Source organism: Falco rusticolus, chromosome 11, assembly GCF_015220075.1.
Source record: "Falco rusticolus isolate bFalRus1 chromosome 11, bFalRus1.pri, whole genome shotgun sequence".
NCBI classification, from domain to species: Eukaryota; Metazoa; Chordata; class Aves; order Falconiformes; family Falconidae; genus Falco; species Falco rusticolus.
This window is the reverse complement of record NC_051197.1, coordinates 7,383,822-7,408,685: the sequence shown is the minus strand read 5'-3', so window position 1 is coordinate 7,408,685 and position 24,864 is coordinate 7,383,822. Positions and strand designations below refer to the sequence as shown.

At 44.5% G+C, this 24,864-nt stretch overlaps 3 protein-coding genes across 3 annotated transcripts; 1 reads left to right on the top strand and 2 right to left on the bottom strand.

Annotated features, from left to right (window-relative positions):
• Positions 1 to 1,614: 1,614 nt before the first annotated feature.
• TXNDC12 (thioredoxin domain containing 12) lies at positions 1,615 to 13,476 on the bottom strand. Its single transcript, XM_037403593.1, has 7 exons — positions 13,251 to 13,476; positions 11,191 to 11,251; positions 5,661 to 5,713; positions 5,020 to 5,093; positions 4,399 to 4,468; positions 4,226 to 4,309; positions 1,615 to 3,835 (listed from the first exon to the last, which is right to left on the bottom strand). Exons 1-7 carry the CDS (start codon positions 13,339 to 13,341, stop codon positions 3,756 to 3,758), a joined length of 513 nt encoding a protein of 170 aa, XP_037259490.1. The 5' UTR covers positions 13,342 to 13,476; the 3' UTR covers positions 1,615 to 3,755.
• Positions 8,056 to 18,157, bottom strand: KTI12 (KTI12 chromatin associated homolog). The gene is made up of 2 exons (XM_037403592.1): positions 18,146 to 18,157; positions 8,056 to 9,688 (listed from the first exon to the last, which is right to left on the bottom strand). The coding sequence occupies exon 2, from the start codon at positions 9,472 to 9,474 to the stop codon at positions 8,752 to 8,754; it is 723 nt and encodes a 240-aa protein (XP_037259489.1). The 5' UTR covers positions 9,475 to 9,688; positions 18,146 to 18,157; the 3' UTR covers positions 8,056 to 8,751.
• On the top strand, positions 14,903 to 24,864 carry BTF3L4 (basic transcription factor 3 like 4). Its single transcript, XM_037403594.1, has 6 exons — positions 14,903 to 15,033; positions 16,257 to 16,320; positions 17,205 to 17,318; positions 19,751 to 19,952; positions 21,373 to 21,432; positions 22,354 to 24,864. The coding sequence occupies exons 2-6, from the start codon at positions 16,267 to 16,269 to the stop codon at positions 22,398 to 22,400; spliced, it is 477 nt and encodes a 158-aa protein (XP_037259491.1). The 5' UTR covers positions 14,903 to 15,033; positions 16,257 to 16,266; the 3' UTR covers positions 22,401 to 24,864.

Genomic DNA, 24,864 nt, shown 5'->3' with positions numbered 1-24,864 from the left:
CGGGGACAAAAGCGCATTTGAAGTAAATGACTACTAAACTCAGCATGCCAGGATGATGGGCGGGCCACCCTGGCCACGCTGGCGTTCTTGGTTGTTGCACGTTTGTTCCCTGCTGCTAAGCACGGCAAAGGAAAGGTTTCCCGTGTCTCTAGCTGACACTTCCTTAAAGCCTGCTCAGCCCCAGGTGCACAAAGCAACCTCTGCTCCCAGGCTGCCAGATGGCTAGCTGCAATCCAGTCACTCTTTAATTAACTTTGGGGTTTTTTTTTCCCTCTGTGGGTTGTGTCTGGGAGAAAGAGCGCTGACAGCATGTTTGTTTACATGAGGTTGATTTGGCCTGGCAGCTCCCCGGGTCTATACTAAGAAATCTGAAGTGTCTTTGGGTTTTGTTATCACCACAAGCGGAGCAGAAGCTAAGTATCCAAAGGGATTGCATCCAAAGAAGTTACGTAAGTATGCAGGTTTACTGCAAGTCATACGCAGATGGGCAACACACAGAACAAACTGATGGGGGCAAACTAATCTGAGGCCTTGGTTACTGTGCACAGTTGAGCTGCTGCGGTGTATAATTAACTTTAAATGCAACTACAACACACACTGACCTGTAAGCAGCAATTCTAAACCCAGTGGAGCTGCTTGTGTGCATAAAGTTACACAACACAGACAAAGCAACCATTGGATGGAAGGTTCAAGATGTATCTCTCTGCACAGAGGAAAATGCCAACCTGCAGTATCACCTAATCTAGATTAAAAAGGAGAAGAGCATAAAAGATTCTGCATTAGCAACTAAAATGCCCAGGTGTAAAACTAACTGGTAGAAAAATATTTAAGTAACAGATCAAAAGTAAGTTTAGCCTGCAATCCAGAGAGGTGAAACAGCTTTCACACTTGTTAACTAGCTGCCCCTGGCAATCAAGCTGTGGCAGCATTTATGTCGTACTCTATCAAGACCCCAGCTAAATGCCAAGCAGGCTAGCAGGTGCCAAGCTCCATCTTGCTGCAGAGGACAAAAGCATAATCTAGAAAAAAGCAAGTAGAAGGGAGGGTGGGGAACCTGTACCAGCTCACCATGTCTGAATATAGAGGGTAGGAAGAATTAGAGAGAAAGGAGGCAGGCAGATAACAAAGTAAAAAGGATCACGGAGTATTTTTTTCCTTTGGAAGTAGCAAGTCTGGAAGGCATAAAGTGCTGAAGGAAAGGAGATGCATGATAGAAGAGGTGAGGGAGAGTAAATTTTTGAGGATGGTCGCGCATTGCCCACATCCGTCACTGAAGGGAGATGTCTGTAGATGAAGAACTTTTAAAAAATTACTTTGAGGCTGTGTTGCTTCTGACATCAGAGCGTTTTGCAAAGAAAGGGACAAACAATGTACATCTTACAGGCTGTAATTTCACTGCAAAGACAAAGGCAGAGCTGCTGCAAAAGCGTGCCTGGGAAGTCACAGAGATGCACTCTGCTATTTGGCATGAGAGATTTTTTTTTTTTAATTATTTGTTGAATCATATCCCAAATGAACAAGCAGAGTCCTCCCCCTGGTGGCAAGTAAAAAAGAGACACAGCAATGATTTTTTATAGTCGTGTCAATCTGAGGTTATAAATGAAATAAGAAGCATCAGACAGGACCTAATTTTTATTAAGTCAAGTGATACAGCTGGGGAAAAAAAAGACAGTTTTGCAAAACACAAATCCTTTTTCAGGACTTACATAGAATTATTTCCTTTGAAGGCTGATACAACTTGAGAATAGTCGCCGAGTTCAATTTCATTGTTAATTTTGCAAGAGAAGCCGAGGATAAAACCTGTAGATAACATTTAGTAGCTGAGCAGGGTAATAGTAATGTGCAATAATTCCATTATTTCCACTGAGTCCTTGTCTTTTAGTGCCCAACTGAGTTTTGGTGTCAAAAATCCCGTAAAGGCAGACTGGTCTGGAAAGTAAAATTTATAATGCTATTGAACAGTAAAAACAGACTCAGTAGACAAGTTGGGTTTATTGCACACAACAATTTTCCCTACCTAATGTCCTCAGATAGCTCCTCAAAAATTATCTGTAGAAAATGATCTCTGTGTTGGTTATGGGAAGTTATGACAAGTGCCTTTGGACAGGATTTTTTTGCTTTAAATGACTAGTTTGGTGGACAAGGGGAGAGCAGTAGGTGATGTTTGTTTTGGCTTTACTAAGGCTTTCAACACTATCTCCCATAGCATCCTCATAGACAAACTGATGAAATACAACTTAAATAAATGGGCAGTGAGGTGGATGGAAAACTGACAGAACTGCTGGGCTGAAAAGGGCTCATCGCTAGTGGAGAACCCTTGGGGTTGATAATTCAACATCTTCATTAACAGCCTGGATGAACGGACAAGACTCCACCCTCAGCAAACTGGCAGATGATACAAAACTGGGGAGAGCAGATTATAACCAGACAGTTGTCCTGCCATTCAGAAGGACCTCAACAGGCTGGAGAAATGGGGAGAGAGGGTTGTCAGGAAGTTCAGGAAAGGGAAATGCAGAGTCTTTCACCTGGGGAGGAATAACCTGTGCACCCGTACAGGCTGGTGGCTGACAGTCTGGAAAGCAGCTTTGCAGAGGACAGTGTTGGAGTTTGTGGAGAACAAGTTGACCATGAACCAGCAATGCACCCTTGTGGCAAAGGCGCCAAACAGCTCCCTGGGCTGCATTAGGAAAAGCGTTTCCAGCAGGTCACAAGAGGTGATTTTTTTCCTCCTCTATTTTTCTTTTCAGTTCCAGTAGATAAACACTAGGTATTACCCTGCCCTCAACTGTATAGGTAGTATAAAAATGGCTGAATTTTAATTACAGGGAAAACCAGCTGTTGTCTTTTTAATTATAAAAAGGAGAAAAACCTTCTTCAGCTGTGACATTCAATATTAATAACCACTGCAACATAAACAAAAATATATTCCCCCCATCCTTAAGAATGGGAAGCTATGCCCTTTACCAAAAAACACTGTCTGCATGCTTATGTTTAAAAAGGTTTAATTTTTCACCCTGGTACAAAAATACAGTACAATGTGATGGCAAGGCATTCGCCAAAAAACATTCAAAGAATACAAGGGGAATCCCCGTAAAGCTTCAACATAACCCACCCTCACTTGATAAAACAATCAAAAGGTGAGTGCGTAAGGAAAAAGTTAAATTGCTGCCCAAAGGCAAATGAAGATGAATCACACACAGTTTTACACAAAAATATGTTTGCAGAGCTAATAATTTCACATGCTACTTGGACATTCATGAAATTTATCCTACTTGGCTTAGTGACTGAATTCATGGTTTGGGATGTCTAGAAAACACCTGGCCCAGGAACATGCCCCATTCATAGGAATCCCCAGTAAAAACAATGGGATCACATAATACTAGTGAGAAAAGAGGAATCCAACCCTGATTAAGCATCAAAATGTTGGCTACTTCTAGTTATTCCAATCACACTGTTTGTCCTCAAATGTTTTGCCCTACACACCTCCCTTTTAACACCAAATATTAGTGGTTGCTCAAACACACAGTGTGATGTGTTTTCACATTACCTAGTTGCAAATAACCATCACAGTACACACTGCCAGGCAGAGGAGGAGATAACACTAACTGATGCATGTGTGCGAACTCCAAACAGGGTTTAACCTAACATTGTTGACAGGACAATTATGTCCCCTCAGTGCATCTACATTCTCGGTCTGTTTAATCATTTCCTTTTAGAGTTTTGAAGTCATGGAAAAGCATCATTCAGTGTATTCATTATAGTTCGTCTCCCAGGTGCTTTTGTTTGAAAGCATCACCCGTTAGCTTCTCCTGGGCCTCCTTCATCCCTTGGACAACTGAAAGATTAGACAGAGAGATATCAAATATTAATCTTAAGATGAAAACATCATGATGAACTGGTGATGAAAGTGTTTTAAAACAATACAGTTACAGCATGTAGATCAACAAATTAACCTGTGGGGAAAAGAAACCAGTCCTGTACCCTTTTCCCAACTATCTGTAGCTGGATCATGCAAATTGCATGATTTTCCATGCCACAGCTGGAGACAAAGTTTAGGTCCTATAGACATTATAGTAGGTATTGAGGTGAATCATGATTCTGAATATGGTTCCTCAAGGCATAAAAGAACCTCTCACTCACATTGTATCTAACAGCCCTCAGTTATGCTGTAAAGTATCAGAGTTTCATCTCACTAAAAATGCACTTCAAACTACTTTGCATGTACCTTGATCAGCATTGGTATAGAAATACTTGTAGCTGGGGTTTCCCTTCTCATTTATGATTTCTGGGTGGACTTTTCCACTGGGGTCTACAAAACAAGAAAACAAATAGGATATTTAGGTGGCAACAACAGCAACACAGCCCTGTGAGTGAATACAACAGCTGTGGATCCCTTACCCATGAAAAGGATTCTGGGAATGTAACCTCCATCAGGACTAAAGGCTTCATCCTTTGGCTCTTCATCATCCTACCAAACCAAGGCAGAAGAGAGGGGACATACTAGCAAGATATCACAGCACTCGTTTTAAAGAAACAAGCTATTGCCTTTAGATTCCATTTACCCTGAGCAATTTACATCTTGAAGAGATGCTAGGTAATTGCAGCATCTTCCCCTCTCAAAGGAAAGAAAATTATTTTTACCTAAGCAAGCATCATTTGTGAAAATAACAGTATTTTTTTCTGTTCTGTCGATTTGCATTAAATGCTCCACTTTGGTGTAGGAATGTCTGATAAGTTATCAGAGCATGAATATAAATTCCTTTATTGTGGCAACAGAATGACACAAGGTACAAACTGTTAAAGAGACAATGGCAAAGAGCCAGGTTTATAAACACAATTAAAATAAACAGACTAAAGAAAATTCTTTTTAAAACAATCAGCTATATCAATCAATCCTGACTACCTATGCAGGAATGCAGGATTTCGGATGTACACAAAACAGGATGCAACCAGTTAAGTAAGACTCCAAATGTTTAATGGCTAGGCAGTAACATAGATACAAATCACAGGGCAGCCTACCTCCAGGTTGACCATAATGAAATTATGGGCAAGTTCAGAGATCTCCTTGGATTCAGCAAACTTCGGCTTTAAAGCTAAATAGGGGGGCGGGGAGAAAAAAAAGAGGTGTGTAAAGACAGTGGAAAAGATTTCAGGTTTTCAGGTCATCATCAAAATCTCAACTTCTTTCCTCCCTCTGGAGAGCTGGTACTTTTTGATAAGCAGTGAGTAAATGGAATATATGTACCAAACTGTTCAAGCCAAGCTCAGAACATTAAAGAACTGAAGCAATCCTTGCTGGGCAGCCATGATGAAGCCTGGCCAAGGCACATGCAGTCACATTTGAACAGAAGCAAAAAGCTTGCTGCAAACCACTGTTCTCACCCAAGTAACTCATCCTTGCAGCTTAACCCTTACCCCAGCTTGTTTGTTTGCAATACTGAAAGAGACAAAGCCTCACCTTCAAAGAACCACCAGCTGAAAGTAAGGCAATTTACACTTAATTCTCAAAGACCATTCATTCTGTTCCATGTTTTATAGCCAAGCATCACAGCTGTTATTTTGCCATCATTTAGGCATGGCTGGCTTTTGGCATGGTTACATGATTTGTATACAAAAGTTCATTAGAAATTTCAGCAAGCTCTAGTATTAAATACACTTACCTTTGCAAGCTCCACACCAAGACTTGTGGATGATAACCATAAGAGGCAAACCACTAAAAAGAGAAAGAAAATTGTCAAAGAAAGCTTACACTTCAGTCTCTAAACCTAGTTCTATCACATGTACGTTTTAACAGTCAAAACTTCTACAAAGGCTAAATGCAACAGCAAATGAGAGATGTAAAGAGATTCTGCTGTGTTCTAAGGTTGTCTTGCAAAAAGTTTTCCCGATTTTAAAATATGTATAATAATAATTTATTATAACTGTTTGTGTAGAAGATACTTTCTCTTTGGAAGATTTGCTCTCACTAGTTTAGATTTGCTCAGATACGCAACCGGTTATGTGCTTTTTTACTGGAAATGCTTAGAGACACCAGCTGCTTGAGAGATCTCAGGATGGATTTTTGTGGCTGCTACAGGCAATCCAGTGAATGACAATCATGTAACTGCCCCTCTCCCCATTACAGTCTGTACGCATCGGTCACCTCCTGTGATAAGACCCTCTACTGAGCAATAATCGAACACAGTACCCTAGCAAACCCTCTAGCTGCCCAGCTAGCTTCCTACACGTTGGTATGCTTGTACAGATCTGTGACAAATGGGACAAGTGCCAGGATGAAGAAGGAGCAGGGGGCCTGCGTGGAACTGTAGCCTAAATAAATGCAAAAGGACCAAATTTATTTTTTATTATTCTCTCTCTCTTCCCAAATAATTCACTTGACCTTTACTACCTACGCTACCCAAAGGTTGTTTCCATTGCCCTGATTTGTTTCATTTAACTCTGTTCTTCAAAAATCCCTTTAGCATTTCACCTTCTGACAAAGTCAAGCTTACCAGGTTCAGTAGCTCGACGTCTCTTTATAATCTATTCAGGCTGCACTATGCAACAAGACAAAGGGGCCTTGAAGACACTATAAATTTCATGTATTTCCTGTTGTTAGCGCTGCTGATGCAATTAATCCACCACTTCACTGCTCCTGACTTTTCCACCAATTTCACCTTTCTAACAAGAAAAGTGATACAACTACGGGTGAGTTTTGTTGCTATTGAGCAAACCCAGGTAGTACAATGCTTACCTCCACACTTCCCTCACCCCAAAGTCCTTACTAACACTTTCATTGTTTCTACCATCCAGCAGCTGAACTGGTGAATGCTGACTAAGGCAATAAACTAAGAAAAAGCAATCAGGAATCTCATCTCTTTTCTCTTCCTAATAAATAATATCCAAGGGAAGCTGGTAATAATGCTATAGCTTCCAGAACAGAAAGAACAGCCTCCAAGCAGGTGAAGGAAAGGAAGGAACCCAGAGAGAACATACTATATGGATACTTTTTTCAGGATATGCCAAGCAAAGCAAACCGTAAACTTTCTGCTATTGTATAAACTGTTACCATACTAGTGGTTAAAGTACAATTCTCACACACAGAAATTACAAACGCCTACGCACATAGCAGCAACTAAATCAATTACTAGCAGAACTGATGTACCGAGTTTTTCTTTAACTGTAGATAGATATGAAAGGAAATCTCTCCGTAGCAGCATTCAGTTATGGCCTTCAGAGCCAGGAAAGGGTGGAGAGGAAGCCATTAACAACATACAGTAGTTCTTAACCACTACCATCTTTACATAGGATTCTGTTTGCAGTGAGGAGGAAGAATACACATTTCCCTAGCAAAGCTTGTATTGCATCAGTGTCCTCTCCCTGATGATGAAAACACACTTTTTTTATATAGTTTCCATATGGTCCAACATGATTTTGCCTCTTTCTTGAGGAGAGGCTGATTTAAGGCTGGAAAATACATTGTTCCTATCATGAAGGGTCAGTGTTTCAGTCAGAAAAGTTCACATGTCTGGTAATGGATACTGCAATACAATTTTTTTTAAAGTTAAGATAAATTTTCAAAGCAGGTTTTAAATGGAAGCACTCAGAGACTTGAAATACCAACTCTTAGGGAGAACTCACAGAAGTTTAAGATACTGAATGTGTTTTCTCAGCTTTATTCTCTTCACTTTGACTGGCAAAGGAAACTTACTTACATCAAAACATTTTTGTAGTAATTTCTCAGTTCTGCAATGCGTAAGTCCACCTAGCAGCTGGTATGTCAGATGAACAGCCACCGTAACCGAAGTAACCCTTCCTGCCCCACTTCACCCGGGGGGCATGACACATACAAAAAGCCACCGTTTAGTAAAATGAGGGATGAAGAACCCACCAGAAAGTGAAAAGTTTATATAAGCTATACATGGGGTATAGCAAAGACTGAAATTCTTTGAAACTAAGCGCAAAACTAAGTTACCCTTCACAGCTGGTACAAACTTATGGGAGAGTTCCACCCAGAACAGACACTGTCATTTTAGCTCATTTTTCCTATGAGAACACTCATTCTTATACAATTGGTGGTTTTAAAGGTGTTTAATGATGAACTTGTAGAGAAAAGACATAGCAAATTATCTCAATAAAATAGTCCTGCAGGTAAGTTAAGACTTTACTCCATTTAAGGCACACACTTTATTATTAAACTTGAAACAGAGAAACTTAAGTTTGCTAAGCCAGCACCCTTCTTAGTACAGAGTTTGCAAATCTATCTCTTGGCTTCAGTTTGAGTTCCTGAAACGGTTGCATCCCAAAAATACAGCCTGTTCCAGTTCTGGACTTGAAGTCTCTTCTGCAGTTTGACATGATCTGGAGACAGCCTTGGAAAAAATCTTCTTGTTCGAGACATACACATGCCTTTTCCCTGCAGTCACCACCCTCTGGGCTTTCATGTTCAGACACCATTTGATTACTGGGAATTATGCCTCCATAGGAGGCTTGACTTGCTTGGGGATGCAACGGCAGCCTACTCCTTTCTGAAAGATGCAAGTGGGCAGAACGTTGGGGTGGGGAAACAGCATCACTACAGGCCCTCTTAGCACTGCAGCTCGCTCAGCTGCTGCAGGGACACGGCATCCATCTTCCCAGAGCTGCTGCTGCCACATGGTCCGACACGCAGGATGCCGGATGTCCACGCTGTGGCTGGAAGGGATGTCCTTGCTGGTGCGAGTACTTTGGTAGCGGACCAGGGCCACTGCTGTGCGTGGCACAGGTGACAGCTCACTGGATGCTGCGGCTCAGGTACTGCAGGAACATGCTGGCCAGCTGGGGCAAGTTTTCGTCGCTGGGCTGCATCTTGGTGTAGCTGATGAACTGCCTCCGCAGGCGGCTCAGCTCGGCCACGCTCACCGGCCGGCTCAGCACCAGCCCCTCGGTGACGCCGGGGACCCGGATCACCTCCCCGGGCTGCGCCCCGCTCCGCTGGGCGGCCACGACGGCGGCCAGCACCTCCTGGGTGGCTCGGTCGAGCTGGTGGAGGAAGCCGCTGGACTGGAGGGGCTGCGGGCGGGTGGCGCGGTGCGGCGGCGGCGGGGCGCTCTCGAACAGGGCGGCGCGGATGTCGGCCAGCGGCAGCGGCTCCTCCCCGTGCACCGTGAAGAGCGGCCGGTCCCAGCGGTTGCGCGGGTCGGGGGCCTCGAAGGGCGGCTGGCCGTGCCCGCCCGGGCCGCCGGCGCAGTGCAGCAGGCAGCGCGCCGTGCCCGCCTGCCGCGCCGCGCAGTACAGCTCGTAGCGGATGCTCCGCAGCTCGTTGCCCGCGTCCACGATCACCACGTCCCGCCGGCTCAGCCGCCGCTCTACCTCGGCCCGCAGCGCCGCCCGGCCGCCCTCCGCCTCGGCCACGACGTGCGCCGGCCGCTCCGGGCCGCCCAGCGCCGCCTGCAGCTCCGCGGCCCGCCGGCTCTTGCCGCTGCCCGGCCGCCCGCACAGCACCACCAGCGGCATCCTCCGGCCCGCCGCCGCCCTGACCCGGATGGGGACGGCGACTGCTTCCGCTCGGGTCACACAGACACACACACAGACACAGACAGACAGACGGAGACACACACACACACGGGGTCGCCGGGCAACCGCGGTCTGCGCCGGAGCCGCCGCGGGGCCGCGGGCTGGCGTGGGGAGCCCCTCGGTGATGCCAGAAAATATAGTGAAAAGCCTAAAACTGTGCAGGCAGGAGCTGCACCGAAAACGGGAACCATCAGCAGGCAGGAGCCGTGCTGCGAGAGATGGTCTGGGGCTCGGCCCACTGCCCTCCAAAAGGGACAATTAGCACAGATGCAGATGCGCTCCACAGGAATGTAAATCAGTAGCCTTCTGACTAGGACGTGCTAATTGCTAAAAGAAATACTACCGAAGTGATGAGATTCAAGGGCACTAGGATAAAATAATTGTGGTAATGGGAGATCACGACCTCCTACTCAAATAGCTCCCCCCCTCCCGAGAGTGAATCTCCCGCTCCGGGAGCATGCGCGTCGTCGGATCCCCACCGGGAACAGATGAACGAGGTGTCTCCAGCATCTCCCACACACCCAGGCTGTACAGAACAGAAACCTACATCTTAAGACTTCCCAGACCACTAGCTCTGATGCATCTCACTTGATGCAGAACCGCTCATTTTGTGCAATTTTTCATCTCCTGACCTCAGGTCAGACTTCGAACCAAAATTCACTTTAGGTTTAGCTTTCCTTCACTCCTGGCGGTTTCTCCTAATCCTTCAACTCAGTAATGCTCCAGTGAGTGCTGCCGAGCTCACAGCATGGAGCAGGTCTGTGCTTCCCGCAGGGAAAGGAGCAGGCACACGTGACGCCCAGCCTTGCTGCAGCGCCTTTCTGAGCAGAAGCACTCATCCTTGCCTAACCCCAGAGCTCGCCATCTAAAATACCCAGTTATGAAAACCTGGAAGACTTCTGAACTGTACCATCTGGGTTCATTCGGTGTCTACACCAGAGCACAGAACTCGCCAGATGGATCAGTCTGAGAGCAGAATTCAAACAGCAAACCTGGAAGGCATAATGAATTTCCACTCATGTCTGCATTGTCAGATCTAGGTTATAAATTTAAAAGTACAAGTAGAACTTACAAGCATATAATTTTCCTTCTGACATTTTAACAAGAAACAGAAGAAATTCTGAGGAAATAAATGTGTCCAAATGTAGTTTTTTCACCTTTTCATCGAGACAGCATTCTTAACCCAGAAAAGGTTCTACTAAACAACTTAGCAGTCCACCAGAGTTTGAAACTTTGACGCTTTTTCTGCAGAGGGTAACAAAATAACTCTCATCTCACACTGAGGCGTCATCTGAATTTTGATGGCACATTGAATTTTACCAAAGGTATTAGCACTGAGCTCAAGGGGATCAAGTACTCCTTAAACATGCATTTGTGGGTTTGAGAACCACATCTTTCTTTGCTGTGATAAATATTATTTTCTTCTCATTTCAAAGACGTGCTAGGACTTCAGTCATTTAATTAGACTGCAGTGGTGCCTCAGCAAAGTTAACAAAACACTGTTTTCTCTCCAATAAGCGACAGGGATCAACAGTCTCCTAAACCACCCTCATGTTTGTTAATAATTACTATTTTCTGTGGTGAAATTCAGGATTGATGCAGTTTTTGTGAACGTTTTTAAAGACGTTTTTCTGTATTTATAACTGGCTAACATACCTGGCTGCTGCCTCTTTCTTCCCATCTTCTAGCGTTCGCCAATGAATATGATCTCCAAAACCTGCCAGAGAGAAGGGTTTATAAACGCTGTGTGTTTTAACATGTCATTAACAGACGAGAACGGTCCAACCCTTAAGAATATTTTCAACTCATTTTATGTTCTTTTTTTAAAGCCAACTATAATCCCCAGTCCTGGAAAGACTTCTGCAAATACTTACAACCTACAGAGTCTTATGAGGAATCCCACTGAAATTAATTAACAAAAAACATACCACAATCATGAATATTTTACATATATGGTAATGACACCAAAATCCCCCAAGCAGAGATTAAAATTGATGGGCCTTCTGATTACTCCCTATTCTTTTTTAATCTGTGAACATTTACCAACAGATTAATGACCAACATGTCAGCATTTGGCTTCCTAAATCCCACTGTATGTGAACTGAAGTGAAACTTAAAAATTCCTAGGCCAACATACGATCATTAATTGCTCTACAACTATGATGCTAAGTATTACTGCTGATGATAATAACATCAAAGAGTGAGAAAGAATGCCACTACAGATTTCTGAATGTTACAGTGACTGAACAACAGAGGCAATATTTTATCCCACGTCCAGACAACAAGTCTTGTTATGTCAGTTGCGAGCATAGGTTTATCAGCTGCAAAGCAGGGGCTGCCAGGTTTTTTGACCCTGTGGCCAACACAGCACATGGCCGAAAGGCACACGGAGAGCTGAGACACAGGGGATCCAGGAATTGTTTGTAGGGGAGCACCCCTGCAAGAGCTCCTCAGAGGTCTCATGGCTCCAGTAACGCCGGGATGACCAAACAGCAGCCTCAGCTTGCCCCTTCCCATCACTGAGGGTTTGAATTAGTCAGCAACCCCCAGTACCCAGGGTGCTGAGGGGGGCAGATGTTGGGGGCTACACGGGGGTCAGGAGCCACAGATTTCCGACTGCTGACACAGGGGAAAGTGGACACTGTCCCCAGCAGACAGCTATGGCAAAGCAGCCAGAGAAAGCCAAAAAACATGGTCAGCAAAACCTTGTGGCATCTTAGACCAGCATCTGAGAGGTTTGAACAGTTGGCACAGTATTTTTATTACCTTATCTTCCGTCCTGATACTAACAACTGTGAACACAGACGATGTAATACATCAAATACTTAGTTGTGCTAGCGGTAAGATGGGAATGCCCCATCCATGTGCAATCTCACACACGTACCCGCTGCAGAGGCAGCGTCAGACAGGGCTGCGTGTGTACCGGCTGCATGTAGCAGAGCAAAAAAACAGTTGGGTTAGCATAAACCACGTTTACTCAGAATTATTGACAGGTCAGCTATTCCATTTGAAGCCCAACACGTTGAAACAGCTGTTCTAGCGAGGAAACACCTTCTGAAAGCTTGTTTTCAAACCGAAACCCACTTTGTGACAAGCTTCAGTTTTAAAAGCTTTACAGGATGCATTACGGAGTGTTTCCTTTGAATGAAAGTCATCTGAGGAACTAACTGTTAAGACAAAAGGGGGGTGACGGAGGTCCCCACCACGAAGCTTTGCTGTCATTGCCCGCACGGCGTTACCACCAGCCCTGCAGGGAGATGTCTCCCTAAGGCAGGCTACAGCCGCCCCCGGGGCCGGACCAGGATGCCAGGCACGGCATCACCCGGGGAGGCCCGGGCCAGCCCGGGAGAGCCGGGGAGCGGCGCTGAGGGAGCGGGAGGCCGAGGCGGGCGGGAAGGGGAGCGGGAAGCGCCATCCGCCGCCTGCCCGGGCTGCCCGGGCCCCGCAGCACCTGCCGGGCGGGGGGGCACCGAAGCGCTGCGCCCTCCCGCCCGGGCCTTCGCCACGTAAAGGCGGGGTCCCTCGCAAGGGGAACTCTCGGGGTTCGGCCGGGACGGCAAAGGCTGCTCACAGCCCCCTCGTCTTTACAGTCAGACGCAGCCGGCGGCCCCCCGAAGCGCGGCGGCAGGGCCCGGTCCCCCGCCCCGCGCCCCCCCGGCCCCACCGCGGCGGTGACCGAAGCCGAGAGGAGAAGCCCGAGGAAACGCTTTCCTGACCCTTTCCGAGCCCCTCGGCGGCGCAGGCGGCGCGGCCCGCCAGCACCAGGCACAGGCAGAAGACGGAGGCTGCCGCGGGCTGAGCCTTCATGGTGTCGGCGCGGGCAGCGGCGGCGCCCCGGCTGCGGCCCCCAAACCTCCGAGACGGGACCGGACCCGCTCCGGTGAGCTTTTTTTTTTTTTTTTTTTTTCCTTTCTTTCTTTTTCTTTTCCTTCTTTTTTTTTTTTTTTTAAAGCCCAGGAAGTGATGTGCGGCGGATGTGGGCGGTGCGCCGCCCTCGCCGCTCGGGTGCCGGGGGAGGGAGCGGGCTGCGGGGCCGCCCCGTGCCCCGCCGCGGGCCCCGCTCGTTCCCTCCCGGCCAGCGGAGCACAGTCACGGCGGGCCCCGGCACTCTGCGTACAGAGTCAGGGGTTACCCGGCCGGGAGCAGTGGGTTCCGGGCTTATTTTCTCCTCCCAAATAAATCCCTTTCGTCCTGCTGCCCTCAAGAGTTGTCCAGTGTGGGAGAGGAGGATAGAGAATGTCTGAAGAGAGATGTGTGAGAGGAGTACGGAGAGTGTCTGACCATTACTGATGGGAGATAAGAGGCAGGAGGATAGAGAATGTCTGAAGAGAGATACGAGAGGAGGATGGATCTCTGACCTGGAGGAGATGAGAGAACAGCTTGGGTATTGTGAAGGAGAGTAACATAAACATGGTTATCTAGTAGCAAATAGGTGTCTGCATGCTTGTAGTGATATGTAACTATGTAACTTCATGAATGGCTTCTGCCCTGAGCCTGGTGGTACATACAGATGGAATTTGTACCCGGCCTCAGAGATACAAATATGAGCTTCTCTGTACAATGAAGCATCTCTGGTTGCACCACAACCGGAGTGGGTGCCTTTGTATGCCACAGCCCAGCTGGTTGGGAAGGTAGAACCGACCGTAAGCACTCATGTATGAAGGAGGGCTCACCAAGTGGGACAGCGTGCCAAAGCGTGCGTAGTGACATGTTTGGAACCGCTGTGTCCCAGGTCTGGATTACCAGGCCCTGGCCCCTGACCGCCCTGGGGCACCAGTCCCTGCCCCGGGACAGCAGTCCCTGCCTGCCCTGGGGCACCGGTGCCTGCCCTGGGGTATCTGCCACTGCCCTGGGTCACCGGCCCTGGTCTGGGACATCGGTCCCTGCCACTGCCCTGGGGCACTGGCCCTTCCCTGGGACATCTGCCACTGCCCTGGGACGTCGGTCCCTGCGCGCCCTGGGGCACTGGCCCTTCCCTGGGACATCTGCCACTGCCCTGGGACATCGGTCCCTGCGCGCCCTGGGGCACTGGCCCTTCCCTGGGACATCTGCCACTGCCCTGGGACGTCGGTCCCTGCCACTGCCCTGGGGCACTGGCCCTTCCCTGGGACATCTGCCACTGCCCTGGGACATCGGTCCCTGCCCGCCCTGGGGCACTGGCCCTTCCCTGGGACATCTGCCACTGCCCTGGGACATCGGTCCCTGCCCGCCCTGGGGCACTGGCCCTTCCCTGGGACATCTGCCACTGCCCTGGGACATCGGTCCCTGCCAATCCCCGCAGACTACAGCTCCCGGGGGGCCTCGCGCGCCGCGCGCACGCCTCCCCGCGCCCCGCCCCTGCTGCTATGCTAATGTGCCCCCGCGGCGCCGCCAATCCACGGGCGGGCTGGCGCCGTCACGTGGCGCGAAGCTTCCTTTCTCTGTGCGCCTCTCTTTCCTTCCTTGGCCGCCATCTTGTTCTCACCGCGTGTTGGGCTGCGGAGGATCCGCCGGACGCAGGTGAGACTTTCCCCCGCCCGCCGGCACCGCTCCGCCGGCGCGGCCCTCCCTTCCCCTGCCGCCTACCGGCGCGGGGCGGGCGGGGCGCCGCGGCGGCTCGGACCCGTCCCGCCTCCGTCCGCCGCGCTGGGCCGTGGCGGGGCCGCGGGCGCCGGCCCTTCCCTGAGGAGAGGACGGGGGAGCGAGGCCTTGTGCCGAGGCGCGGGTGAGGCGGCGTCTGCCCTGGCTTGGCTGGCCCGTGACTCGGCCGCGGCCGGGCGGGGTTGCTCTGGCTCCCGGGGGATGGGACCTTGATTCCCTCCCGCTCCCCATGCTTTGAGGGCGGCCAGCGAGCCGCCCTGCCGGCTGAGCCCCTCGTCACGCCTCGCCGGCGGAGGCCCTGTTCGTGTGGCGACCCCCCGGCGGTGCCGGTGCCTCGCGGGCAGCCCCGTCTCCGCCTCGTCGCTTCCCCGGCACAATGCAAATGCCGAGGGGGTTCCCCGTTCATTCAGGGAATCACTAAAGACTCACTAGGGCAGAGGAGCGAAGTTCCTTCCTTGTGTTGGAAGGTTTGGGGTGTTCTTCCCTCCATTAGATTTTCAGGTCTTCCTTTAAAGCCCTTCCTTTAAAGGGCCCACCTGACCCGTCGGGGAGTCCAATTGACTTAATTTCCCAGTCATTCAATTGGATTAATAGCTGCCAGAGGCTCATATGAGAAATCTATCAAGATGTGAACCTCACTGAGTTCAGACCTGGCTTACTAGTTAAAAGTATCAGAGATTCGTTATTTGGCAGTAGTCTTCAAAGTAAGGTAGCCCTGAGTCTCTCCCTGGGCTCTCTTAAAGGTAATGGTGTTTTCCTAGAAGCAGTTAGTGCGGTACATGTACATTTGGGTCTGTTCTGAATCAGTAGCTCTGTCAAATGGTGCCAACGGTAAACTGGCATGCTTGGAAATTTGCAGTTAGTACCTCAGACGGATGCAAAATGCAATGTGCTTTTGATTAGCTTCTTCATGGTATGAGCGCTTCAGCTAAACAGGCTGCTACTGGACCATTTTGTGTTATTTAGGTGGTCTATCTGTAAAGCTTTTTGTTACATGTATTTGCTTGATGCGCTGTTTTTGTGAATTTACTGTAAGTTTAAAAAACCACTGCAATTTTAAGAGTACTTTTAAAATGGACTGAGAAATTTTTGTTGATATTTTGATGGTTAACTTGTGCTTGTGTCACATTCTTATTCTTTAGACGCAGCACTATGAACCAGGAAAAATTGGCCAAGCTTCAAGCGCAGGTCCGAATAGGAGGAAAGGTAAGAAAAGCATCAGAGATTTACTGTTTTCTGTGACTTGAAGGAGAAATATCTCTGAAATTTTTCAAAATTTAGGCTTTAGTTCATAGGAGGGGAAAAAAATACACTTCTGGGGCTTGAAATACACAGTTTTTGTGTGATTGGGATTGTAGTAGTGCTACCTGAAATGCAATTTTCTTTCAGTTCATAACTGCTAGATGAGCAGTTTCCAATGTGTAAGCTTTCTCTTTAATTCAGTGACTTGTTGCGACCTGTGAGAGCTCAAGCTAAGCTTACCTGTTGGTTGTTCCAGTTCTGCCTTTCTCTTCTCCCTGTTGGGAAGTTCCTCCCTTTGTGCCTGCTCCAGGGCTTACCTGACTCTGCACTGAGCTGTTTTCTTTTTTGTGAGCCAGCAGGTAGCTAATATGACCAAAAAAAAAAAAAAAGCCTGTAGTCTGTTCAGTACTGTGGGTGGGGTTGTGCAGAAGTTTGCAGAGTAGAAATTCCAATATTGCTGTCTGTGGAATAGTTTAAAAATGTTAATTACTTGGTTACAGAAGTGACCTTTTAAAATCACTGTATTTGTGCCTCATTTTGGGAAAATAAAGTTCTTGGTGGAAGTTTCTTATATATGGTTTAGAGTAAATAGTATTTTTATAATCTGGCTTGTAGGAAGGGAAAATACTGCTGCTGTTTTGTGTCCTTTTGGTCTTTTGCACTTAAGAAACTTAAAATTGAGACTGACAGCTAAAACTGTGAGGGGGAATAAGTTGAGAAGCATTTTCGACTACTGAGCTTTCTCATACTTTGAGAGATAGGTTGCTAAGAGCGCGATAGGACTTCCAAAATTACAGTGTTGTGAGATTTTGAGCTTAACTGACTGTTGTCTCTTGGTTCTTTTGTAGGGAACAGCTCGCAGAAAGAAGAAGGTAGTGCACAGAACAGCTACAGCTGATGACAAAAAACTTCAGAGTTCCCTCAAAAAACTGGCAGTAAATAACATTGCTGGCATTGAAGAGGTATAGTGATAAAGTGTTTCCTGTTTGAAAGTAAATTCACTGTATCCTTTTGTTGTCAGTGTAGGGTTTTTTTAACAACAGCTTTCCCTGCAAAAACTTTGGTCTGGGTACTGACTGGTAAAGTTATGTGATTATTGCCTCATTCACATTAATGCATACATACCTAAAGAAAGGAGAAAGTTCTGCTGGCCAGGCAGTGGTTACAGGAGCTAGTAAGCTGTTTGTCACATATGTGTCTTGCATTCATTGCAGAACAAAACTTGATTCTTGACTTTAGAGTAGGTCATTACGTTCATAAAGAGAACAGTGAACACACACATCAGTAAACAGGCATGTCTAAAGCAGAGTTGTGTGGTACATAATATAAAAAAACCCTTAAAAATACCTGGAGTAAGAACTTGCCAGTCTTACTGAAATTAGGTCCTTTCACTGCATGAAAATTGCCAGAATTGTTTGTGGTAGTCACAGGAGGTGACATTTCTTACAGCACAGCAAAAACTGTGCAGAACCAGCTTCTGTGTTAAGTAGGAATATAAAGGTTTCAGATGTTCCTTGATTACTTGTATTTGACATGGATGAAATACAAACTGATACACTTACGTTTTCCAGAACACTGTAGAGAGTGATGCTTGTGTGGGAGGAGGTGTTCCTTCATCATGAGCTTGATGTTACTGTAGTACTTGGTTAAAGAAGCACAGTATTTAATCTGTGATTAATTTACGCAGGGTTGCAGGGTGCCTTCAGAGGTCACTTGGTGCATACCTCTCTTGCAAAGGCAAATACAGCTTCGGTGTAGAAGCCTGGTTTGCCTCTTTAAGTTTTCATACCTCTGCTACAGAAACACTTCAGTTGCTCTGTTTTCTTAAGCTTGATATGTATACACTGAACTATATGAACTGAAAGGAAGACACGGTTCTTCTGGGTGGTTGGTTTGTTGTTTGTTTTTTTTTTTACACAAAGCATAAGATCTGTATTCAGACATGGTTCGTAAGGATTTTAAATGTTTTGATACAAAGCAAGATAATGTTACATGCTTCTGCCTTGATAGCTAGGTACATAATTGCAGTATGTTGCTGTATTCAGGTTGCCACAAGTTGACTTTGGTAAACTTTGTGTAGACAGAAGAGTCTGGGGAGGCTATTCATGCTGAGTCAAATATTAGTAACTCATCTGTGATTTTTAAGAGGTTTCTAAGAGGACAGCTGTGCTCGAAGCCTTCACCATTTCCCTGTGTGCATAGGATAGGACAGCCTTTAGTTTTGCAGGAAAGCAACACACTTGGTTTTGATCTCTGCTGCTGTGTGAAGATTGAGAATTTATGTGTGTTTGTATTTTATATTCTTCAGTTCCTAAATTCCTGTTTTCTCCCTGTAACTTCTACTAAAAATAATGCTTAGGAGTTTTGTCACATAAGTTTATTACTACTGTTTGGATGGGTAGAACAGTCTTCCTCTTCAGACAAAATTGTTTTCTGCATAACTGTAGTTTAGCCATGCTCAGAAGAAAAACCTTTTTAACTTTCCATTCTGTCTCACTTTAAGTTAAAAAAACATGATAAACCCGTACAAAAATGCCAGTATAAACTTTGACAGTAGGAGCAAAGCAGGCTGGTGTACTGGCTGTAAAACTTAATTCTTGGTGATTCAGAACACCAGGGAAGAGGAAGACAGCAGGATCACTCTGATGTCCTTAGTCTTAGAAGAGTCATCATTAAATTACTGGGAAGGCATAAAAGCCTGTTCTAGTGCAGCTGGTACATAAACCTCCAGTTCTGTGTGTATATGTATGTGCAGGAAGCATCCTTGCCTTGGGCAGCTTTGGCAAGTGGGCCAGATTGTAAATCTTGTGCCTTTGCCAATTCTGCTGCAGAAACAGAAACATTTTCCTGATCTTTCACATCTATCCGCATGAACTGTGATGTCTTAAACTGATGTGGCATGGCTTTTCTATTAGAGCTTTTAGTTTGTAAAGAGTTACCACAAAGCTGAGAGGTTTGGGTTTTGGCTTTGGTTTTTTTTTTTTCCCCCCTAGACATTCTTGACATTAACTCATTTCTGCCTTGCAGTCTAATAACCTATGTATGTTTTCTGGCTTTGTTAAAAATATACATGAACTGTAGAACATATAATCCTTGCACTTTTATTACTTAGCATTTAGATAAGGGTGTTTCGTGAAGCGCTACAGCTCTTAAATTCTACATTTTCATACACTATGTATGAAGCCGTATCTTATAATTAACTCACATTTTACTTCCAGTTTAGGTGGTGGTAGTTCCAGATGCTCTTACCATGGTTATATTATTCTCTAGGAGGAATGCTAGTTTTGTAATTTTAAAAATTTTAATATTCTAAATTAGATTTGAATTAATTTATCATGGTGGTTCAACAAGATGCTGCAACATTTTGGTAAATGTTATTAATATATTTAAACAGGTGAACATGATAAAAGATGATGGAACAGTTATTCACTTCAACAACCCCAAGGTTCAAGCTTCCCTCTCTGCTAACACTTTTGCAATTACTGGTCATGCAGAGGCTAAACCGATCACAGAAATGCTTCCAGGCATTTTAAGCCAGCTTGGTGCTGACAGCTTAACAAGTCTCCGGAAGTTAGCTGAACAATTCCCAAGACAAGGTAGGTCTTCTTGGAATCTTTCATTGCTGATTTAAGGATCATACGAAGTATAAAAAGTTTTAACCAGAGGTTAACAACAGGTGCGTTACTTAAAAAGTGACCAAAAGCATATGTACTTTTATTTATTGGCTGCTGCTGTGGAAATGGGAGCAAGGGAGGAGGAGCGCAGGACAACAGGTTTTTTTTGTTGTTCCAAGATTCTATATAGGGAGACCTGGATGGAAAAAAAAATTATCAGACATGCTGTGATTCCAGGTGCGTATGACAATATACTTAAAGTGAGTTGACATTCTTACTTGGAAAAATTCAACAGGTTCTTTTTGTCACAGAATTGATTCAGTTTTCTTCATACAAATCATATTTCTATTGTGGATATGGAGAAAGAAACCTGTTCTTTATCTTCTGTTCTATAATTCCCTTTGGAATTCAACAGTGACTACAATGACTTTAAAAAATGAACTCAAAATCAAGGATTTGATTCAAAATTTAAAAAAAACGGTTATTTTCTACTTAATATAAAACCATTGGAGCTTGGGGAGTGTGTATATATTTATGTGGTATAATACTGTAATTTTACAGTTAAAAGTTGAGTCTGGGGACAGTTCAGTTTAGACTTAGGGCCATTAAAACTACTGTAACTGGACATGTTGCCATTGTCTGTATTTGGAACTGAAAAATACATCACCTGTGATGTTTTCAACGAATAGTTATTCTTTCTAAATCAGTCATTTCAATTTCTTCTGTATTTCATGTTCAGAGTTTAATTGAAGGGGTTTTTTTCCTCCTTTACTAATACGTAAAATATCATTTAAAATTTACGGCGATGGATTGTCATCAGCATGTTTGTTTGACACAACCTTGGTACCAATAGATACTTACTGTGCTTTCTTTAGATAGTACAGGAAGTCTGGCCAATGAGAAGTACTCTCTTATTTTTTTTAAGTTCTTGTATTTCTCTAGATTACTTGTAGCATGTTCCATGACTTACAGAAGCCTAGGTTTGATGCAGGAGCCTTGATACAGAAGTACTTTTTCCTACGGTTGTGGCCTTTTGATAGTTGAGTTATATGATATGTTGGTCCCTGACTGGTACCACATTATTGTTGCATTGAAACACATGACTTCAGTTTGAAGATTTAGTCACACTGCATTTTTTCTGTATCATTTGGTCTCTTGCTAGCTCTGCATTAATACCTTGTAGCGTTTGAAAATGGCTGTGCTGGTACTTTGGTATAGGAATGTTCACAAGTAGGCCATGTGGTCAGGCTGCTTGCTTACTGTTGATATCCAATCATTTCTGTGTTTGTCACTGCTGGGGGTTGGGGAAATGAATTTCTTTCACCCGTCTGTTTTTTATTTTGTTGTGTGATTGTCCCTAATTCTGTATAATGAGAACTTTGCACCAAATTTATCTTTATAGTGTTGGATAGTAAAGCACCAAAATCTGAAGATATTGATGAAGAAGATGATGATGTCCCAGGTAGGCACATACACACTTATATTTAAATGCATGAATCTAAATGTTTAGCTCTTGATGTGATTATACTTCTCACGTGCTAAGGGAAGCTTCATATACTAGGCAGCATTAAAATACAATTTTGGATTCCAGCTTTTGAAAAAAAAATGTACTTTGTGCAAATTGCTTGATTCTTAGTTGAAAATAGATTAAAATACTCTCAGGGAGGTTGAACAGGTGAACTAAATATCCAGATAGGGTTTTAGGGCTGCAGAATGACATGATTGGCATAGTCATCAGGTTGACTTTGTCTTTAAATCAAGAGTCTGGAGTTGTGGTTTTTTTTTTTTTTATTTCTTTAGTAGAAGAAACAAGGCTTATGTAAGTGTCTGAAAGTTTCTCAATAAAAAATATTTCAAGTTCTTAATTTGTGAAACTAATAACCACCTTGTCGATCACCACATTCTACTATATCCATCAGTATGGTATATTAGCTAAAACAACAAACTGATGGACCCTGAGGTTCAATTCCTCGTGCTCTGGCATTGGTTTATTTCTTTGTGATATTGCAGAAAACTTCAGATCTCTAAAATTTGTTGTTTCCAGGAGTACAGCAGTTAATGGGTGCCTAACTTCAGGCATTCTTTAAAGAATGCTGGTGGCTCAAGACTGAACTGCAGCTAGTGTAGCACCTCTGAAAATCAGATCTTAATCACTTTGTGTTCGAACTTCTGCTCTTCTGAGTGTTCCTGCATTTCTGGTTCTTTGTGTATGTTCAAACAAACTGTATTTTCTAAAAGCCCTTCGAAATCTGCCCATAAGAAATGGTGTACGTGAATATAGTTAAGAACTACTTAACCTTTCCTATAATATATGCTTTTTCATTAAATTTACGAAGATAATGTTACTGGGCATTACTGTATTAACTATCTTAATCTCTTTCAGATCTCGTAGAAAACTTTGATGAAGCATCAAAGAATGAAGCTAACTAAAACATTAATAGTTCTGGAAGCTGGCATGGACTAGATTTAAGAAATCAGCTATGTGGTTCCAAAGTTTTAAAGAAACAGAGAACATCATCTGTTAATAGTTCAGTAATATAAATATTTTGTATTTTTATGATGCTGTTTGTTCAGCATTTTCTGTCAGTTGATTTTGCATTTTGCACTTACTCCCAGGATCTACTCTTTTGGTCAAAAGGAAATGTCAGTGCAGTTCAGAGGGGTGTGTGCATGTGCGTGTGTGTATGTGTGTGGGTGTACATATAGTGGAGAACAAATTGGAGAACACTTATTTAACCTTTTCCCCTTTTCCTTTGGAAGTAGAAATAAAATGAATCTTCAGCGTTGTTACTTTTGATTATCACCAAATAGTGCACAGAAGGTAGTTAAGATGAAAATTTTGTCCACATTTTGTGACCTGAAGGCATTACACCATTAAAACTTGGGTTTAATTTGCTGTTAACTATTGTATTTGCAGATGTGTTTCTCATCCCTGTTGAAATGTACACGTGATACTTGTTAATCAACCCTGTGTTGATCCCAGATGATACCATAGACAAGCTGTTGTGCCTGCTTGTTTTGGTACGTTAACTTTTTGAATAAGAAAACTTGGTCTCAGAAGAGTGTGCTTTTTTTTAACCTTTCTTAACTTTTTTTCTTTTTATTTTTTTTTTCTTCTTGTCTCTTAACCTTTTGAGACAAGCTGATGTTTGACTCCTTCCATGTAGGCTTAGCAGTATGTTCTCCTGTTAATTAAGTAGAGTATTTCCCATGTCAAAAGGAAAACAGACACCTTGGTTCTCTACCATCAGGTCACTTCCTGAACTTGGAGGTCTCATTGGTAACAGTCCAGTGCACCAGTTTTGCACAGTAACAGATTTTTGCTTGAATAACTTCAAGCTGTTCTCTTGGCATGACTGCATTTACAGGCAGCTGATGATCCGTTGTCATTCTTATGGCACTAGGAATTAAATGCACCGTGTGAGCAATGTTTAAGGTGGGAGGAGAGAGTTGTTGACACTTTGCCTTGCCTTCTGCGGGGCAGTTTGTGCAATGACTAGCTCTAAAGGGATAATTTTTTTTTTTGCCTGTAACTTACCTTTGCCTATAACCTACCTCTAGGTTTGGTGTCATCTATGTAGTAGCTTCTTAAAAACCACAAATGCGCCTTAGGCGTAAGGAGGATATTGGGAGGTACTGTTGGTACAGTGCAGTATTTATGACCTTTCTTTAAAATGCTTAATGTGAATCCATTTTCTCAGAGGCTTTTTAAAGGTTCTTGATGTAGTGTGCATTATGGTATAGCTAGACATCATTGCAACCTGTGTCAGGGGCAGCTGTGGCTTAAGAAAGCCATTTTTTCCTCTACATCTGTCACTTAACTATGGCTTAATTGGAACATATCAGCTTTTTATGTAGGTTCATATGCTAGAGAACTGTAGAAGTACAAGGTAAACAGTACATGAGTTCTGGTAACATCATAAAACCACGAAAGCAGAGCTGTAGTGGTTTGTCATCTGAGCTCAGTTTATTTTATAGGCTTTGTTCACTTTTTCCTGTTATATTTTATATACTACATGGATCTTACTACAAAAATAAAATAACAGTACAAAAGAGGAAATGCTCCCTCTTGTGTGTTGTCTCTCCTCCCACCAGCACTAGCTGGGGAACAACAGATGGATGCAGCAGCTGTTTGCAATGGCACTACGTCCTTGCTGACACTGAGGCAGATACAGGTAGCCCTAGCGAGGGTCCTGTTAGGGCTTTAGGATTTTACACTCCCGTATACACACAATCTTATTTTTCCCTGCAGTGAATGAGTGAGTTCCCTGCAGAATGAAACTTTGGTTTGTTATGTGGCTAATCTCAAGTTGGCTGCAGATGTGTTTGGTTTGGTTATAAGGAAGAGGTGTCTTCATTCATGTGCACACAGGTACACTGAACAGCCTTTTGCTGCCTCCGCGTGCTCAAAGAGCAAACGAAGGATACTAGGAAACAGGTATTTGCAGTGTTCTTCCGTTTGCTTAAGGGGCATGAATGAAGAACGTTTTGAAGTAGCAACTGTATTGAGTTTATGTATAGGACATCCCCTCCCCCTAAATACTAACCAGATACTGAAAATCTGTGCTCATGGATTTCTGATGTAGGAAGTACAGCAGAGGTATTACGTGAGAGATGAAGAGTAAGCATTGGAAACAATGATTCCGTGAGTTTATATAGCTGAACTTTCAGGTTCCTACAGAATACTTGTTTAATTTTTGCTCTTGGTCATGACAATTGACATGCTAAACTCAGTCTTTCCTATGTTTGACAACCAGTAAACTAACTATGCTAGCTTATGTAGTTATATTATCTTCAGTTTTTTCACTGTATCTGGAAACAGTCAACCACTTATCATTTGCTGCTGGAAATACTAGAGCTTATCAATCATTAAACTGATTTTAATTAAAAGTAA

Coding starts and splice junctions, on each gene's coding strand:
- KTI12 (XM_037403592.1), bottom strand. CDS start 9,474: ATGCCGCTGGTGGTGCTGTGCGGGCGGCCGGGCAGCGGCAAGAGCCGG.
- TXNDC12 (XM_037403593.1), bottom strand. CDS start 13,341: ATGAAGGCTCAGCCCGCGGCAGCCTCCGTCTTCTGCCTGTGCCTGGTG. Junction 5,714..11,190: donor AAGAAAGAGGCAGCAGCCAG/GTATGTTAGCCA, acceptor TTCTCTTTTTAG/TGGTTTGCCTCTTATGGTTA. Junction 3,836..4,225: donor CTATACCAATGCTGATCAAG/GTACATGCAAAG, acceptor CTAATCTTTCAG/TTGTCCAAGGGATGAAGGAG.
- BTF3L4 (XM_037403594.1), top strand. CDS start 16,267: ATGAACCAGGAAAAATTGGCCAAGCTTCAAGCGCAGGTCCGAATAGGA. Junction 19,953..21,372: donor TGAACAATTCCCAAGACAAG/GTAGGTCTTCTT, acceptor TTATCTTTATAG/TGTTGGATAGTAAAGCACCA. Junction 21,433..22,353: donor AGAAGATGATGATGTCCCAG/GTAGGCACATAC, acceptor AATCTCTTTCAG/ATCTCGTAGAAAACTTTGAT.